This window comes from Gymnogyps californianus, chromosome 5 (genome assembly GCF_018139145.2).
Source record: "Gymnogyps californianus isolate 813 chromosome 5, ASM1813914v2, whole genome shotgun sequence".
NCBI classification, from domain to species: Eukaryota; Metazoa; Chordata; class Aves; order Accipitriformes; family Cathartidae; genus Gymnogyps; species Gymnogyps californianus.
Genome location: NC_059475.1, coordinates 16739851 through 16756406, shown reverse-complemented (window position 1 = coordinate 16756406; position 16556 = coordinate 16739851). Strand labels below are relative to the sequence as shown.

General features: G+C 46.3%; 1 protein-coding gene across 1 annotated transcript; it reads right to left on the bottom strand.

The window, feature by feature from the left end:
* Positions 1 to 5490: 5490 nt before the first annotated feature.
* On the bottom strand, positions 5491 to 16225 carry TMEM86A (transmembrane protein 86A). The gene is made up of 3 exons (XM_050897024.1): positions 16193 to 16225; positions 9927 to 10191; positions 5491 to 5918 (listed from the first exon to the last, which is right to left on the bottom strand). The coding sequence occupies exons 1-3, from the start codon at positions 16223 to 16225 to the stop codon at positions 5491 to 5493; spliced, it is 726 nt and encodes a 241-aa protein (XP_050752981.1).
* Between the last annotated feature and the right edge of the window lie 331 nt (positions 16226 to 16556).

The following is a 16556-nucleotide window of genomic DNA, read 5'->3' as shown; positions in this document are numbered from 1 at the left end:
TTTTACTCCAGCTGCTTCAAAATTATGGTCCATTTCACATATACACAGCTCACGTTCCTTGGTGCGTAATTCCTCGCCTTCATTTGTGTTTGTACAGCAGCTAGTGCTACCAGAACTAAGTAGTTTCTAGCTGTGGTCCAGATTTGAAATCAGTGAACAGTGGCATTTTTATACTAGTTGAGAACATGGTGATGGTTTAGAGCTGTATGTCTAGATCAATTTTTGTTCTGGGCCCTAGGACTGGTGGTACAAGCACTTCCTTCGCTACAGAACCTGCTATTTCTTTGATTCAGGTGAAAAGGAAGTAATTCAGGAAGGATGTGCTGACCTTATTGATTCCATCAAGGTCTTCCCTCTCTGCTGATTTTAAAACCAATAAAACTTACAATCAATCACAGAAATTAAACATCGCTTTGCAAGTTGTCCCATGAAACCTAGCTGACCTGCCGAATGAAGGTTGAGCAGAATTACTTCATTTTCTGTTCTAGTCTTTTCAACAGCCATAGCAGACTGTTAGAGCACTGTGTTTTGGCTGGATTAGATTTATTCTAGCTAACAGTCAGGGATAAGACCAGACTGCAAAATTTGGATGCAAGGTTCACGTCTAAGAATTTGGTTGAGGCTTTTAGAAGAACTAAAAACCATTTGCAAAACTGAAATTAGAGTTCAGACTTCTAAGCTAAACCCTCCTCAGAGTTCAAGTGCAGCTGAGCCCATCCTGTTAACCAGTATGAATAAATATTTTGCATTTGCTTTCCATCTGATGCAAATTGAAAAGGCAGGCACACATCCCATGCTTTAAGAGAAGTCCTGCAGATCCTTAAAAGCATTTTTAACACTAAGGTAGGATAATACTTGGGACTTACATAGCACTTTTCATCTTCAAAGCGCTGTATGAGCATTAATCCTCACAGCATCCTTGTGAGGTAGGTAAGTGCTAATATCCCCATTTTAGAAATGGGGTGAGGGCCTGGTCCCCTGCTGTTGTAACTTGGCATAGCACTGGCCCTCATACACTTGTGCCTTTTTACACCAGATGAGGACCTGGCCCCAGAAAATTTAAGTGACTTACCCAAGGCCACAAAAGGAGCAAGCATGGATAAAAGGCAGGAGAAGTACCCAGGAGGACTTCTGTCATGAGAAGTCGGCAACTTCCCATCCTCTTCCAAGAACACAGTTATGATGCCTCTGCTTAAAAGAGCCCATCTGTATCCAGAAACCAAGCAAAGATAAAGAGGCACCTGCCACTGAGCTTTACAGTTGCTGTTTGCTTTGATCTGCTTCTTCCAGAACAGCTCCCAAAATTACCATGATAGCAAGCTGAAAACATACAGGTGTTATGTCAAACTATGGGACTGGAAAACTTCGAAGAGCCACTAAAAACTCTGCAAAGTTTGTCCTGGGAATTTTATATACGTGTGTAAAAATATATCAATTACCTCCACTGATTACAACATGAAACCTTCAGCAATCTACTTAAAAGCCATGTTAGAGTAATTCTTAAACCAATCAGTCTTACAGTTGCCTCACTATGGAGCAGTAAGAAGCCAGGTATTAAGCACGAATACAATTTTCTTGGTAGAGTAGGAGTAAAGCTGTTAAAATCCTCTGGCTTTGTTCTTCTCAACCCGCCATTTCTACACCAGCTTCACCCTGCTGACATCAGTGTGACTGGCACAGCCGAGAAGCACTACTAGCATTTAAAAACCAGTTGCAATTAGCATTGCTTCTTTGACTTCATTGGGAGTTCTGTGTGAGGAGGATCTATCTACAGAAAGAGATACAAGGCTGAAATAAATGTGCTACATCTTTTATATGTCCAAATAAGGAGCCAAAGGATCTCCAACAGGGTGATAACTACAGAAAGGAAAGAGAGCAAAAGTAATCGGACCATGTGTGTAACCTCAAGTGACCATAGATGGGAACTGCAGAGGGGTGTTTGAATATAGCAGTGGGAAAAGAAAGCCTCTGTACTTGGCAAGGAAAGGAGCTGACACTGCTGGGGCCAGGCACACTACACCGCTGGGGTGCTTCATTTCCTCTGTAATGTCCCTGGGCCAAAGACTGGGTGCTTCTCAAAGACTGTACCCCTGAAAAGGAGAAGAATGGGTCAAACCTCGCAGTTTTACAGTGCAAAGAGACAACAGGAAGGTCCACAAAGGCAGTGCCACAGTCAGTCATGTCATTCCCACTTCTTGTTTGCTCCCTTTCAAAGCGAAGATTGCCCTCGCTGGAGTTGAGGGAACAGTTTTAATCCCAAGAAAAGGTATTTAACAGACTGTCAGCAACTGCTTAGTGTTTCTCAGGGTTTATGAAACTCAAAATTGTGTCAAATCAGTGTCCACAGCAGCTGGTCTCTTCCCAGCAGGAAAGAGCCTCCAGGAAAATGGTCTCATTCAAGTAATATGGATTAAAAGGAGGAATGCAGAGCAGGAGAGAGATTTTGAAGATTGAGAGCCTTCGCTGACGAACATCCAAGCCAGCCAGGACCCTCCCTGACTTTGTATGCTGAGGGCTCTGCCTTGTGTTCCTGGGAAGGCTGAAGCCATTGCAGCACTGGGACGGAGCCAGCGTGGCTGGCCAGGATGTGTCCCAGCCAGGCCGCTCCAGGTGAGGGGACAGTGAGGGAACAACAGCCCACTTGGGTGGCACATGTTTCTCCTGTCCCAGCTAAAGCCACCCAGAGACCTCTGCCACCAGAAACTGCACCTCTGATGGCCAGTGGAGAGGAGAGGGCAGGCCTCCTAATAACACTTAAAGATCCTTTTCTGCAAGTATCCAGTGGCTGATGGTGAAGCAGGATACCAAAGCAAGCCAAGATGAAAAACCACACAGAAAAGCAACTCGGCCATCTTCAGGAAATTGAAGACTACTCATTTCTAGAGGGGAAGAAAGAGAGAATCAAAATTCTAACTTTTAAATAAAGCTTACTTTATCACACACACGTTTTCCTCAAAGCAAAGGGAAGCTCAGGGTGCGGGGGACTCCTCTGAAGAACTGCCAGCTAAGGACTGAGTGTGCTGGACTGACCCATGCCAAGGAGCTGTAAATCAGACTGAAATGTGCTGTTTGCTCACATGCTGGGAGGACGGTGGGGTTCACCCCAAATGCTTAGATTTCCTCTTAGCTGGGTCAATCTGTTGCAGGAAGAGATTTGCAAACAGTCAAGCTGAGTAACAGCAGGTGACATCCGCAGAGAGCTACACTGCAGGGTTCAGGCTGCAGCCAGGAGATAAGCAATGCTGATGAATGAAGATGTTTTATGGTTCTAAATCCCCTAAGCAGTTTACTCCAGGCAGGCCCCAGTGCACCAGTGAATGAATACTGACAATATTACACAACAGCATTAAAGGGAAGAGATTACATGGGGCTGTGCTATTTACAATGCTTTCCCTCTCAATAATGCAGCTGACCTTTCTCATCTCTGTCTGAAAAGCAGTAGATGACTCCACAGGGTCAGGATGGTTAACCTAGATTTTTGTAATACTGGCTGCATTTGCACTAATGCAGAAGTCGTGGGGAGGCAATGCCTATTCCCCACCCAGTCCCACCATGCGAGGCCGGGGAGGAGCAGGAGACCCACTTAGCACCTCTCAACACCAAGGGAAAAGCTAGCAGGGTTGGTAGGGTTTCCTCAGCTGCCCCCTGGCCCTGCTGCACTCCTCGCAAAGAGGAATTCCTGCTCTGCTGACTGTGCCAGGGACTCAGTGCCAGACTTTCGCCTGGAATGGTCTGGGCATGCTAGGTATGGAGACCATGGTGATGTTTAGCCCAAGAGGCTGGTCTGGAGGGCTGTCCTTCCTCCTCCCTCTGCCCATGTGACTGTGTGCAAGGGGCTCTTGGGGCGTGCATGGATTCGAGTTGTGCAGTCTGCTCTCGTTGTCCCTGTTTGGCTGCACGTTTGAAGAGGTGCAGGAACCCTCTGCAAGCTTCCTTTGCACACCTGAGTGCACTTGTGTCTTAAAACAAGCCATTGGGGGAGCATCTCAGCCCATGGGAGCGGCCCTAGGACGGACAGAAGGAAAAAGCACATAGTTTCAAACAGCAACAGAGCTTGCTGTTAGATATCCTAAATAAGAGGAAAAAAAAATACGTGTGATCACAAATGAACTTGGATTAAAAATCAGGGCAACCTCTTCCTGTATCTTTTTAAGAGAGTCTGAAGTCAGAAGTAATCTTGCTTCAGCAGATGGACAGACAAACCAACCAAAGAATTTGGATCAGAATTAAACAGGCTTTCCCAGCCCTGATAGCACATTCTTACTGCGTCCATGTGAGTTCGAGAAGGAATTGGCAGGCACTTCGAACACACAGGACAGTGCTTTTCAGGAAGCTCTGCTGAAAAGGGGCTTTCCAAAAATAAGTGGTGCAAAGCTGATCGTTTACTACCAGCTGGCAAAACACAACAACAATCTACATCCAAAATCAGGGCCTTGATGACGGGAAATGCTCACATGAATATTCGAGAGAGATACTGCAAGCAGCAGTACTGTAAAGCTTAATGAGTATATGGAATATTATTTTTTAGGATACTGGGGAAGAAAGGCATAAAGGTTAGATTCCTGTCTGCCACACTAAGGACAATTAGGGCATACGTTAGTAAGACACATGCTCAAAGTTCTGCTGTAAAAATCAAAGTTCCATATGTGCCCGTTACATCTCAGCTGTCACTGGTGGCTGCAGACACTGTGTAACTGCACATGCATGGCGGAGGAAAACACACTGGCCTGGCTACCTAGATGTCCCTGAAATCCCGCCAGACTCCTAGTTCTGCCACACACGGCAACGCTGACTTGCACCTACAGACCTGCCCTGGAGCAGTGATCAGCCGCGATCAAAGCACACAGCACTGCATGTCAGCGCACCTCTTCCTCTGTGCTCTCTGCTTGGTGTTTTGCTTTCATTCTGGTTCTGCTGGGCACTGCCCCACATGCTGCCGTTGACTCCAAAGCTCAGCCCTCATCTGGATATGCTGTTTTTACTTTACCTCCAGGCTTCCTTTCAGCAGAGACAATAGCTCCAGTTTGCATACTGAGTTTGTAATGCACAAAGAGAGACAAACGTCAGTTAAATTCATTTTTACCTATGACTATAGCAGAGATCTGTGCCTGTCTGCCTACTATTGAAAGCAAGTCTTCTAGCACAGTGCCGTGGCCAAATCTGCTTTCCATCAGCCTTCCTCTTCCCAGACATTCAGCATCAGTTTCAAGACTAACAAGTAAAATGCAGTAGTACAGCACTTCCAAGGAAGAAAAGTTGAATGAGTAGCTACTGCAGGGACAGTCTAAGCTTTCTGATGTGGACTCCACACTGAAGTAAGCTGTATTCAGAGAAAGCCATTGAAAAAAAAAAGCCCCAAAGGTAATGCTTCAAAGAAGCAAAATCAACATCACCAACGTGCCTAGAGAAATGGAGATCTCTCTCAGGGGTGAATGCAGCTACAGCACCTGAGATATAACCCACGTTGTTCACAGACTATTGGCACTCCACCTAGCTCCTCTTTCTGAAGTCCTCTTCATCTCTGCTCTCTACAGCTGACAGTGCAATAAGCATTTGGGCTGCATAGTAAGTAGCCATGATGATGAAGCGCGAGTAGGGCACAGGAAAGCAGAACTTATTAAGTGCAATGGTCAGATCCGACACCATGAACAGCATCGCGCCAATGCAGGCAGAGAGCTTGGTCCATGTCCAGAGGTCGTTGCACAGCTGCATGCCGGCGACCGCTCGCCAGCCCATGAAGCCAATCAAGGCGATGTAGACAGCTACCAGGTAGGTGAATGGGCCTGAGAGGTAGGAGTACAGGAAGGCATAACAGGAACTGGAAACAAGGCCCATCAACAAGCCGGCTTTGAGGTCCAAAGGCTTCATGCCGAAGGCTGAAGAGTACAGGATGTGTGTGATGGCGAACATCAGCAGACCTGGAAAGAGGCATTGACATAGCAAGTGTGACCTTTTATCAGTGACTGGCAGTTGGTAGCAAAAGAAAACATGTGGCTATATTGGGTTTTAACTATACCACAACAAGCACAGGCTTAGATGTCCTTGCAGTGTTACATCCCTTAACACTTTCAGTGGGAACCATACTGACCACTTGGGACCATTTTAATATAAAAATCTGTGCATAGGAGATCAGCCTTAGCACCAAGCTCCCGCCCTAAGAAAAAGCCCCAGTGCATCTAAAACTGCAGCCCAGTACGACTCTGTTGTGATGCAAGCCTTTCCACTGAGAGGCCAGGTGAACTAAGCTGCTGCAGAAGGAACAAAGCTTGTTTTTCAGGTGGTTCCTCCTCCCCTGCTTTGGACAGAAGGATGGGGGCAAGGCAGACCAAAGATCATCCCCTCTAACTATCCACAGTGTTTTGCTCATAGGTCATGCGTGGAACAGGAAGCCTGGAACCAGAGCAGTGTAGGAACAAAATGTGAAAAAAGATACCAATCCCACTGAACCCAGGCACAAAGCCTGACCGTATTTAGCCATAAACCCAAAGGCACTCAGGGACTAAATCTGGCTTCTACTCCATCTCTGCCCATAGCTAGGAGAAACCTAAGCTGGAAAGAAGCAGCTCGCATATTTCAGGGACTGCACCAATGTGATCTGCCAACAATTTTATGGCTATTTGCAAGATTCAGACGAACCTTAGCTGGAATCAATCACTGAAAAAAAAATGCGGGCTTCCCTTTGAAGTGCAACACCCCTGAGAAATGCCAGATGTGGGTGTTGGAAGGTAGAGCCCATGTATTATTCACTTGCCACTAATTCATTTGACAAAAAATGTCACAATGTATTGGTACAGCTGCTGACTACTAGCTGTTGTGCCAATTGTAGATAATGGGCCCCAAACTGAGTCCAGCTCCTCTGGTCCTCTGGTTCCCAGACCCACACATGGTGCAGCTGCAGGCTGCACTTTATCCTGGCAGGGTTATTAGAGTGGCTGGAAGTTTTCATGCAGCTCTAAAGCATGAAATGGAGAAAAGGATCTGGGAAGCTGAGTCCTCCAGCAGGACACTTGTTTACATTTAAAGCATGATGCTGTGGTGTAAAGGGCAGTCTCTAAAACCTTCTGCTGGCAGACATTTCTTCATCCTAATACTCTTGTGTGGAGACAGCTCAAAGAAGGGGAACTGTCTCCCTGCCTTTGGGGAGGACCAGATTGGACATCCACTGAAAGCTCAGCCATGGTGGGATGAGAGGGGAACCCACAGGAGGAAGGGGACTGGTGAGGATCTGGTCTGCAAGGTGAGGCTAGAGTAAATGGACAGCGTGAAGGGGAATGAAGAGAAGTGCAAAGGAGGGCAACGAGAAGTTGATGTTTCACAGAGCTATTACACATCATAGGCACAGCACTGAGGAAACCGAGGAGGGATTTAGGACAACAGCTGTTGATAGTGTTATAGTGCAGGAAAGGTTAGAGCCCTGGGGGCGGTAAGGAGAGGAAGGTTACTTCGCCCTAGCAGTGAGGAGTGTTTTTTCTTTCAGTGGCATTATATGGAGAGTTCTGGGATGGGGAACTGAAGAATGTGTTGTCCTTCACGCAGGCAGCTGGGAACAAGGAGGAGAGGAGGACAGGATGCGACAGTCAAGCAGAAGCCCAGAAAGGCAGCAGGAGTTTTGTGCTATGTGGTGAGGCTGGTCACACACAAGGGAGTCAGCTCCCAGGCTTGCTCATTCAACACCCGCAAATCAAGCCAGGAACTGGGGAAACTTGTGACAGCTGCACAGGGAGGGGAGGTGCAGTTCTCTTGCATTTCTCAGCCTTTGGCTTGGTCCTCCCAACCACATCAGGCAGATCAGCCCTTCTCCTCTCTGTCCGCTTCCTTCCCCGGGGCTTCCTTCCCCCTCCCTGCCTCTGGAGTTTCCCCTCAGGCTGGCAATAAGGCCTTTTTGTTAGTTCCCGTCTTCTTCACCGAATGCATAAATTGTTTCTGAGGGCCTGCTATCAAAGAAGGTGGATGTTAACACTGTAAAGTATCTTCTACATGCAGTAAGACACTAGTCAGAAAATAGCGTGTTATTAGTGGACTGAAACAGCAAAAATGAAAAAAAGTCAAGTGTGCCAGGAGTAGGTTCCCAGGCTCTCACTTCCCTATAAAGTAACGAACAAATGTCCTTTTATAAACTCATTGTCTCAAAAGCTATTCAAATCAGCCCAGTTCCCAACCCTTTTTTTTCAGCCCAAAAGCTGTAGAAATTGAACAGAAAGTACGTTTTTATCTAGTATTTCCTCTTATTCTCCTGAAATTTCAAATTCCCACAAATGATGATGTCAAAAGGTTGAATATTGTCAGTTGTCAACAACAGCAGCCTGCTGAGTTTTAAATAGGAGAAAATACGTTTTGCAGGAGAGGTGAAGGATGAAGTGGGGTGGTGCAATTTATCTGCTAACAGCTGAAACACAAATGTTAACACTTCACTGTGGAAGATGGTAGCTCAGATTAGCATGGACTGAGGCAGGCAGGAGACAGCCAGGATGAAGGCTGAGATTTTCAAAATGCTCCAAGAGAGCTTTTCTTTCCTTAAGAAGAAAAATGTGTCTAAACCCACAAAGCAACACTTCTCAGTTGTGAGACTAAGGTTGAAAATCCAACTTATTTGCAGATTAAAACACATTAACCAGATACTGAATTGCTGTGACTGGTTGACCTTCCTCTAGCGCTACATTGGAGAGGGGACTCGGAGATATCCCAGCTACATGGGAAAGGAGAAGCTCAGCATGGTTCAAGTACAAAAACGGTCATGGTGAGAATCAGGCCTTGAATGTTTTCCAAGCCACAGCTCAAGGAGCAACTCCAAGAGGCAAAACAGAAGCACACGCAGTCAGGCTGATACGACCTGTGCTGAGCCGGGTAACCCTGTTAGGAGGCGGCCCGTTGGTGGGAATGCCAACACTCAGCACAGAGGGGATGGCACCCCAGGAGAAGGCTGGAGCTCCTCAGCAACGTGCCCAAGGTTCAGCCAGATAGATCCAATCCTCAGGGCCTAATCTAAACCCCACCAATATCAGTAAAAAATTTTACATGAACTTTTAATGAGATTGGGATAAGCCCTTGGGAAGCAGGATTAAAACCAGATTCAGAGCATTTGGCCTTTCATATCTGGCATTTCACACACTTTCCTCTCATAAAGAAAGAGCTTGTGGGAATCTCAGAATAAAACTAAATACTGATCTCATGAGAGGGGGAAAAAATAAGCCTTTGACTTTCAGAGTTGAAAACAACACAAGTCAGAAAAGTCCCCTTGTCTCATCACATTTTCCAGGGGGACAGTCAGAGGCCATTGTGGTACGGTTTGCCCTTGATTCCCCATCAGTTACATGTCTTGCAAAACAGACATGTCTTGTACAACAGGCTGCATGATTCATAGTGATGCACGTGCAAGTAGGACAAGATTTCTGATGCTTTGGTTTCTAGCATCCACTTAAACACCTCCTCCAGACTATGGGCTTGTCTATCAAAACATAAGGGTCCTCTCCACCTGTTCTCCACTGAGGACCTCTGCACCATGTGTCCTATTTCTGATCCTTGTAGAGAAGGGCTGAAAGATCTCCCTGCAGAGAGATAGGAGGTAGATACTTCCCGTAGCTTCATGGGAGCTGTCAAGTGCCATGAGCATTTCCTTCTCTTCCCCAGGGATTCTGCCCATGCCATCTTACCAGCTCCAGCCAGCTGAGATGCTGCAAGCACGTGCCAGGGAACCAAACCTGCTCCAATTACCTCTCTGACCTCAAGAGAAGCTCAAGAGAAAGACTCATCCACGGTGTGACTCCTCTAACCATGATGCATTTTAGTCAAGGGATGAGTGCTTCCTACTGCCCAGGGCTTAAGCTGTACATGAATAAACAAAACACGTGGCCCAGCAACTCATTACTAAATAAAGAGGGTAACAGCTGGACACTGCGGCATCCCTTTAGGACTGGCACCGCACTCACCATGAATGAAGTAGCCCTGCTCCTGCCAGATGAGAAAGGCGTCTCCCACTGCTGAGAATATGAGTCCTGCTAGGATGCGGCTGGCGCTCCGGTGTGACACTAAGAAGTTAATTCCATGAGCCAGAAGGAAAACCCACAGGCAGAAGATGGGCAGACATTTGATGAGGGCACTGAACCAGGAGGGGCTGGAAGTTGGCAGCCAGAGGACAAAATAGACACAAGTGGCTTTAAAGAAGGGCACCAGTTTGGGGCCTTCACTCTTCACCTAAAAGAAACAAACATTAAAAAAAGAGAAATTAATAGGATCATCAGAAGCATCAGTGGAATAAACTGCATAACAGAACTGTCTCCTTCCTTTTGAAAGCTGCTCTTTCATGTATACTGTCAGCTAGCAGCATTTCTGCCCTGAGAAAGGCTGGTTGAACTTGACCGTGATCCTCAGCCTAGACCTTTGTGACCCTCTCTGCTGAAAACACTTCTTGGCTGGCAGGATGGAGTTTGGATGGTGGAGATGGAGGAAGTTTTAGATACCTTTTCTCTTTATTTGTTCTACTGAAAACATTTAGGCCATCAGTCAAACTTCTATGGTGGTTCTGGCTACCTATCTTGTGTTTAGACTAATCCCTTTTATACACCTCCTTTCCTGTAGCTGCAAAAATACTGCACTCCCCCAGCAGCAAACAAGCCAATAAAAGTGCAAATCTTCCCTCCCATTTTGGCAAATCCTCTTGCTTAGCCAGTTGCAGATCACCCTGAGGATACAAGCTCTCTTCCAACCCATTCTTTCTCCTGCCCTGTAGCCTCATGCCTAGAGCTTGCTGTTGGCATCACCACATGACTTCAAAACCCAACACTGCAACCTCCCAGGTGGGGATGTCACTTCCTCAGCTGACTAATATCAACATCAATCATGTGTTGCTTTGTTCTAGCATTACACTAATAATATACTGCCCATATTGCAGAAAACGTTTTGACTCAGGGCTCTACTGTGTAAATCCAGACACAAAAATGCCGCGTGAGCACTAGGCTACTCATAACAAAGCCACAGCAGAGGCAGGGCACAGAGCTACAGACTCCACAAGCTGGGTCTGCTCTTAACATACACTTAGCTGAGACCACTCTGGACAGTAATAAGATACATATTGTGTTCACCTGCCCTCCTGTGATACTTCTGCATTTTAATGCAGGTGGGGAAAACACCGCATGAGAAACAAAGCTATGATTTTATTTTCTCCTGGAGTGCAGCTGAGGGCCAAAACAAGGAGCAAAGGAAGAGACTGTGATTGCCTCACATGCCTGCCTGAGCTATGTCCTGGAGTCTTTTAGGAGGCCTGTTTCCTCCTGCAGCTAAGGCAGTGCAACCTCCAGAGCTCCCCTGCAAGCAGGGGTTCACTCTCAATCTTCTCATTTCTTTGGTCAAGCAAGATTTAGTTGCTTAGTATCACAACAACTTCCCATTACTCATGGCCAAAGCCCACAGAGGCCTCACGCACTGGAGGAGGACACGGGGGGAAAATTTAGAGGCATGGGAGCTGGGTTCACACTGCAAAGTCCATCAAAATCTGAACATCCATGTGTGACACTCTGGGGTTGCTTATCTCACGCAAGCAGCCCACGCTCCAAAAACCTGCAAAAGAAACATTGGTCTTTTTTTCCAAATCACTTGGCCCAATTTCTGCTTCCTGCATCATGGGACATTGCCATGACACAAAACCAGTCCGTCTTCCTTTGATGCAATGTGCCTTGGTGCAGATACCTAGAATGGTTGAAGACTGCACAGCAAGTAGCTCCATGCTTATGGAGCTCAGTTAACAAAGCCTAAACTCATCAAAATTCAGGAGCTTTTACAGACACAAGCAAAGGAAGTCAGGTGAAGCTGGAAGACAGAGGCAGAGGCAGTGGAGGGCATCTTCACATGCAATATCTAAAAAGGGAATGCAATCTCTGAAGCAGCAAGACCATAAATAAAGGGCATCCCAAGAAGACAGTGCTTTCAAAATTGTTCTCACATCTGATGGAAATTTCCCCAGCATATCAGCAGTTTCTTAGCAGTACAGTATTTCATTATTCCTGTATACATTATTCATAGGCTATTGCCAACACAATTTTTAAACACTCCATTAAACAACCAGGCTACACAATTCACTCACAAAAGGACATCAGCAAGCCGTTAACTTTCTTGTATTACATGGGGAGCCCGTCGTGAGTCCTCTACTTAGGTTGTCTAAATTAATCACCTTTTACCACTTCTTGTCTACATTCCTTAGGAGAATTCTAGCAGCAAATAACAAATGAACTTGAAATAAAAGTCATAAAAGCCCACGTAGTCTCACAGCACTGGGGGTGCCTGGGAACTATCAAGTATCGTAGGGGGAAGAGTGGAGCCAAGCTTCCCCCTCCTTCAGACCCAGCACCTTGCCCTTCTGAAGTGACACATCAGGCTCAGACTATCCAAAGCCAGTGCTCAGCTCCAGCTCTGCTTCCTCCCCTTCTAATTCTTTTTTAGTAAAAATGTAGTTTTGATCACATTCATCCTCTCACAGTTGCAGGCAACAGATGACAGCGCTTCTGGCAGGGTTTCCTCCTCTCCCCCACCAGTTGTGGAGGATCTCCACCACGCCGCAACGAGCCCACGATCTTCAGCATGGAAAACTAACTACCTCCAGAGCTACAAAGTGCGAAAGCATTTTCAGCATCAACGGTGCTCCAGGTCCCTGTAACAGTCTCAGCTAAGGTATGTAGTTTTGTACCTCTGAAGACAAAAGTTTATGCTGAAAGATATAGTTCCAAGTTCAGCCTTGTTTGCAACGCAGCACAGAGGCACTGTTAGAAGCATACAGGAGAGTATTTGGGTTAATAAACACAGGAAGTTTTATTTAATACCTCATATTAAAAGAAAAACACCTGCTAGGAGCAGTTACCATTACAATCACAGCTTGCCCTCCCCTGTGTGCATGCATGATGAGACAGGTTTTAATTACACTTGCCATTTTCCCCAGGAACCTTGCCTTACTGAATATGCGATGCACTTGTGCAGAAAGATTATGTTTGCTTGGTAACCTTAAAATTACCATTTCTTACTATTTGAATGTGAATTTTCCAAGCCCAGCCAGCATTATTTTAAAATAATGGTTTGTAGTATTTCCATCCTAATAACAATTAAGGAATTTTTCAGGCATAAGGGGTCAGATTCCAGTCTCAGTTACTCACCCATAACCCTGGAATTTACAGTGTTATGGAGTCCTTGTATAAGAATAACCTCATATATCTAAAAGGGCTACAGGCTTCTCATCATTAACACTTTATTCCTTTACACTTTTTCTACAAGTATCCTTCAAATGAGTTATTTCCAAAGATGTCCTTGCCCATTACTGAATGCTGCAGCTCAGTGGAGCCCCTGTGCTAGCTCTGACCAAAGTGAGTGCCCCATGAGGGATGCCACTTGATGAGACAGAAGTACCTGTGCAGCTGAGGGCTGGTCAGCACATCCTGCTGGGATGGTGTGGCACTGGAAATACTTGGGGGACGTCTCCCAAGAAGAACTGAGGTAACCAGAGGGTAAGGCTGGGGGATTTCCCTCTGTTTGGAAGTGTGGCTGAGGCTTAGGAAGAGGTGATGGGGCAACTTGCCACCTGGAGGACAAGTCAAGGCTGGTATTGGGAAGCCGTGTACCAACACGAGTGGAGGCTGTGGCTTCAGGAAAGCCAAGCCATAATCCATGACTGGACTTGCCTGTACCTCAGGGAAGGGAACATTATTTCTTGGCTGCATGGATAAATTGCATCAAACCACCCATCTCCTTTGCACCTGTGTCTCAGAGATGGAATGTGAGATGGGGCTGTGCCGTGGTGTTGGAAAAGGAAGCACCTGATGCAGGTGACAAGGTCCTTTTTGCTAATGTATGTGATTTTCATGGCTTTAAGCTGGGGTTTCCCATTTTGTTACAAATTTTATTGCATTTTTCTTCCCACTTCTTTTCTTCTTCCACTGCTAATTTACTCTGGGCTGAAATGCAGTACAGAAAACATCTTGAATACAAAGACAAGGCAGTGTTTCCAAGTTTTGAATTTCTAAACTGAGCATAATTTAGGGCATTTTCTCAACTGCTATGACTACTAAGTTACTTAGAGTCTTTAAAAATTAGTTTAAATTGCTGTAAAGCCACTATCTCTGTATTTGTGGAATTACAGTGAAAGCATCATTTATTAAATTATCTGTATCCAACCAAATCCAATGAAACCCTCCAAGACTTAGGCAGACTAGGAGGAAGTCGTGTCCTGGCTCTCACCACGAGATTTTGGACCAGATGATCTCCAGAGGTCCCTTTCAACCTCAACCATTCTGTGATTCTGTGATCTTCAAACAGAACCTGGTATTGGCACATGCAGCTCTCTGGAGGCTCAGGGCTTGGATATCCACCTCCCTGCTAGGGATTCAAAGGTTTACAGTATCCCTTCTTGTATTGTCTGTTCTCATTCTGTTCCAGTTTGAAATATTGCTCATTTCCTTGTTGCTGGTGTTCAACAGTGACAGATGATGCTATCATCACACAAGTATTCCAACCATGCTGTGATTTGATGTTGGTGTAAGACGTCTTGAGAGGTTAGGCTAGCCAATGAAGAAACACAGTTACAGAAGAAGTGGCAGACCTGAAGAAGTAACTCTGGGTAATAAGGACCAACAAAAAGTTCCCAATGTGCACAATACATACAAGATGTAGCACACAAAGATGACCAAAAGCTTCATACAACAGCTCCTAAGCTATATCTGCAAATTAGTTATTGGTGACTTGCCGAGAGCCCAGGGGTCCCTGCTGGATGATGTCTTCTTGCACCTCCCTGCTATGCAGCACTGGGAGATGCTCATGATTCACATCTGTATAAACCAATATTCACTACGGGATATGACCTGGGGAATATCTGTGCTGCTCCTCAGCACCACAGACAGCCTGTGCTGATTGCTGCAGGCACATAACCGAGCCAAAAAATTTACAGCTAGCTCCTCTACCCCAGAATAAGCTGCATCCACAGAGGCACGGCTACATTTGTAAGCCAGTGCCCTGATTTTCTTTAACATTTTGGAGTCAGTTCTCTGTAACTACATCGCAATTGGGATGAAGAAAATCCAGCTGTCACAGGGAGGGAGATATCCTGCACCTGAGGTATAGAAGAATGTCAGAAGCTTGTTGCTTTGAAATGCTAAAGTTGGACAAAGTTCACTGTTCCTAAGCCTCGCACTGGTCCCAGGAAATAACATGGAATATCAAATAACGCTCTTCTCTCCACAAGTCCCCTAAATCGGCCTGCACAGAAAATGAGTATACAGCCAGACACCAGCTGTGTGCCAACCTGCTGTGGGGATATGGCTTACACCCATTGGGCTGTAAAATCCTGCTTTCCAGGAAAAGTGTTTTAAAAATAATACCCCAGCTATTCCACTGAGCAACACTTGAGCACGACTGTGCGCACAGGCCAAAAAAAAGCTGGGCCGTTGTCCTCCACCCATCCCTCGGCCTTGGCTGGCCGAGTACCATTTTATGTTATCCACGGCTAAGCTGTTTCTCGTGGCTTTTGGCATCTTGCATCGTGGATCCTGCCTTGGTTCTGCCCTACTGTGACAATAGCTCTTACCCCTAGTTGTGCGCTGATAAATATTTATGTGGCTTTGTTGCCATGTATTACGCTGCCAGTGCAAGCTCATGGCTTGTGTTTCTCATTTCCCCAGAATATGTGGCTCTTTGCAAGGTACTGACGATCCTCTGTGCAGTCTGAGTCACAGAGGGAGAGCTGCTTCAGCCTGGGGATGGACCACACTTAGGACAAAGGACATGTATGTGCAACAGGCTCTCATCTGCGGAGCAACGGAGAACGAACACAATTCCCCATCAGGCTGACCTAACAGAAAACTCGTCTCTGTGCTTAACCAAAATGGGTAGGCCATAAGAAGAAGGCCGTGTGTACACAAATCCTAGCCAGAGGCAGCCGATTTTCCCCAGATTTCAATGACCCATCAGCTTTTGTTTAACCAAGGAGGAACACAGCAGTGCCCGGGAATTCCTGGCCATGAACTTGCATGAGCTGACTGCAAAGCCGCCATCCTCCTGGGCTTGCTTGCACGTTCCCACCTTTGCTCAGATGGTGCAACATCAAGCCTTCTGAATGTGTACACACTGAAACTGATATAAAAGATGGAATTTTTAGGCAGGGGGGCAGATGTGTGTGTAATAGGGAGGATTCAGCTGCTCAATACCCAGATTCACAATTTACATCTTCCCTATCCTGGGTGGATGCAGGGGCCATCGCAACGACCAGCCCTGGCGTGGGCCCTCACCTGGCCACAGAGCAAAGGCCCCAGCAGCCACTGTGGCCGCTCAGCTCTGCATCCCTCCTGGGTGGCTCGCAAAGGTGAGAGAGGAGACAGACGGATGAGACGTAAAGGGGCCAGCCAGCCAGCGCTGTTCACTCCGCAGGGTTGCCGAAATATTAGGGCTGGCTGGGTGTCCTGGTTTTGGCAAGTGTAGAGTTAACTCTCTTCTTAGTAGCTGGTACAGTGCTGTGTTTTGGATTTAGTGTGAGAATGATGTTGATAACACTCTGATGTTTTAGTTGTTGCTAAGTAGCGCTTATCCTA

Excerpts from the sequence above, each read along its gene's own strand:
- TMEM86A (XM_050897024.1), bottom strand. The coding sequence starts at position 16,225 with ATGGCCCCTGCATCCACCCAGGATAGGGAAGAT. Across the intron at positions 10,192-16,192 it reads CCACCCAGGATAGGGAAGAT|GTGAAGAGTGAAGGCCCCAA; the intron begins GTAAATTGTGAA and ends TGTTTCTTTTAG. Across the intron at positions 5,919-9,926 it reads GCAGGGCTACTTCATTCATG|GTCTGCTGATGTTCGCCATC; the intron begins GTGAGTGCGGTG and ends GCCTCTTTCCAG.